The sequence below is a fragment of the Bacillus rossius genome, chromosome 7 (genome assembly GCF_032445375.1).
Source record: "Bacillus rossius redtenbacheri isolate Brsri chromosome 7, Brsri_v3, whole genome shotgun sequence".
Classification (NCBI taxonomy): Eukaryota; Metazoa; Arthropoda; class Insecta; order Phasmatodea; family Bacillidae; genus Bacillus; species Bacillus rossius.
Genome location: NC_086335.1, coordinates 70,271,498 through 70,274,271, shown reverse-complemented (window position 1 = coordinate 70,274,271; position 2,774 = coordinate 70,271,498). Strand labels below are relative to the sequence as shown.

Sequence of the window (2,774 nt, the reverse complement as noted above, 5' to 3'; positions counted from 1 at the left end):
GTGGTTCATAATGTGGGCATACATTTCAAGTGCGTAACAATATTTAGGTAATAAAATTACTATATATATATATATATATATATATATATATAGGGAGCGACAGATTAACATCCCAGACGACAGGGATCACAGGGTCAGTCGCTGGTCCAACGATCCTTATTTCCGTTTCTCACGGTTTCCCGAGACCACTCCAGTCGAATGATATGACGGTTCCTTACAATATTGTATCGTCAATTTATTTCCCAGTATGAATTAGTCTACCTAAAATTCGCTATGTCTAATTAAAAATAATATCTTCCTTCTTCGTGCAAGCTTTATTCAATTACTTTAGGTGTGAACAACATTCGAATAAACAACAGTGGATGTTGAATCATTTGCCCGGAATGACTCCAAAAAAAAAAAAACCAAAGTCTGAGCGGTCGGACCAGTCACCTAACGAAAGCTAGTTAGTGTTTGTCAGTGCGCTGTTAGTGTTTGCCAATGCGCTGTCTCTCTTGGCACTCGGTTTATTGTTTACTTTTTGTTGTCTCCGTTTAGCACTTTTCTAATGAAGGTGCACACGTTTTATTACAAGCATGAAACAATGTGATGATTTTATGTCATTTAGTTAACAATTTATTTTGTGTAAAAAAAAATTCTACATGGTTATCCAGTGTAATATAATTTTTATGTTAAACGCTACGAATGTTGATTTTTTATTTTTTTAATACTTCTATGTTCTTTAAATGATTTTTGTAAAATTGTTTTTTTATACATGCTTCAGTACCTTCAATTGATGTGCAAGAAATTACCATGTAGTATTTATTATTGTCTTAGCCTAAAGCTACAAAGTACTTAAGTATACTGGTCATAGAATAACCTTCTGGAAAAGTTTAAACTAAAGCTCCAAAAAAAATGGAATAAACAGCTACTTTCCCTTCAGGCATTTTAAATAAGGAAGGTGAATAATATCTTGGAAATTATGAGACTGGAAAAAAATTGAGATAAATGGGCTCGACATTTACCATATTGAAAAACATTTTTTTATGAGTCAAACTTGTGCGGAATCAAGGTTAATCGCTGACTGGTCACATGGCCCATTTACGGCAGCGGCCTCGGGCCTGTGTGTGGAGGCGAGGGCGACCTTCGCAGGCAACACTCGGTGCTCCCGGAAGCGGGTCGCGGTGTCGTTGGACTCGCCCGGACTCGCCTGGACTCGCCTGGACTCCCCTGGACTCGCCTGGAATCGCCGGGACTCATCTGGACTTCCTGGACTCACCTGGACTCGCCGGGACTCATCTGGACTCGCCTGGACTCTCCGGGACTCTCCGGGACTCTCCGGGACTCATCTGGACTTCCTGGACTCACCTGGACTCGCCGGGACTCATCTGGACTCGCCTGGACTCGCCTGCACTTGCCGGGATTCATCTGGATCATCTGAACTTGCCTGGACTCGCATTGACTCCCCTGGACTCGCCGGGACTCGCCTGGACTCACCTGAACTCGCCGGGACTCACCTGGACTCACCTGGACTCACCTGGACTCACATGGACTCACATGGACTCACCTGGACTCGCCTGGACTCACCTGAACTCGCCGGGACTCACCTGGACTCGCCGGGACTCATCTGGACTCGCCTGGACTCTCCGGAACTCTCCGGGACTCATCTGGACTTCCTGGACTCACCTGGACTCGCCGGGACTCATCTGGACTCGCCTGGACTCTCCGGAACTCTCCGGGACTCATCTGGACTTCCTGGACTCACCTGAACTCGCCGGGACTCTCCGGGACTCTCCGGGACTCATCTGGACTTCCTGGACTCACCTGGACTCGCCGGGACTCGCCTGGACTCACCTGAACTCGCCGGGACTCTCCGGGACTCATCTGGACTTCCTGGACTCACCTGAATTCGCCGGGACTCTCCGGGACTCGCCTGGACTCACCTGGACTCACATGGACTCACATGGACTCACCTGGACTCGCCTGGACTCACCTGAACTCGCCGGGACTCACCTGGACTCGCCGGGACTCATCTGGACTCGCCTGGACTATCCGGGACTCTCCGGGACTCATCTGGACTTCCTGGACTCACCTGGACTCGCCGGGACTCATCTGGACTCGCCTGGACTCTCCGGGACTCTCCGGGACTCATCTGGTTTTCCTGGACTCACCTGAACTCGACGGGACTCTCCGGGACTCTCCGGGACTCATCTGGACTTCCTGGACTCACCTGGACTCGCCGGGACTCGCCTGGACTCACCTGAACTCGCCGGGACTCACCTGGACTCACCTGGACTCACATGGACTCACCGGGACTCGCCTGGACTCACCTGGACTCACCTGGACTCGCCGGGACAAGCCTGGACTCACCTGGACTCACCTGGACTCGCCGGGACTCGCCTGGACTCACCTGGACTCGCCGGGACTCGCCTGGACTCACCTGAACTCGCCGGGACTCACCTGGACTCGCTGGGACTCACCTGAACTCGCCTGGACTCACCTGGACTCGCCTGGACTCACCTGGACTCGCCGGGACTCGCCGGGACTCACCTGAACTCGCCTGGACTCACCTGGACTCGCCGGGACTCACCTGGACTCGCCTGGACTCACATGAACTCACCGGGACTCGCCGGGACTCGCCTGGACTCACCTGGACTCGCCGGGACTCGCCTGGACTCACCTGAACTCGCCGGGACTCACCTGGACTCGCCGGGACTCATCTGGACTCGCCTGGACTCTCCGGGACTCTCCGGAACTCACCTGGACTCACCTGGACTCACATGGACTCACCGGGA

The 2,774-nt window shown here is 52.1% G+C and overlaps 1 protein-coding gene across 1 annotated transcript; it reads left to right on the top strand.

The window, feature by feature from the left end:
* The first annotated feature begins 1,942 nt into the window (after positions 1–1,942).
* On the top strand, positions 1,943–2,533 carry LOC134534623 (foot protein 1 variant 2-like). Its single transcript, XM_063373110.1, has one exon. The coding sequence runs from the start codon at positions 1,943–1,945 to the stop codon at positions 2,531–2,533; it is 591 nt and encodes a 196-aa protein (XP_063229180.1).
* Positions 2,534–2,774: the final 241 nt, after the last annotated feature.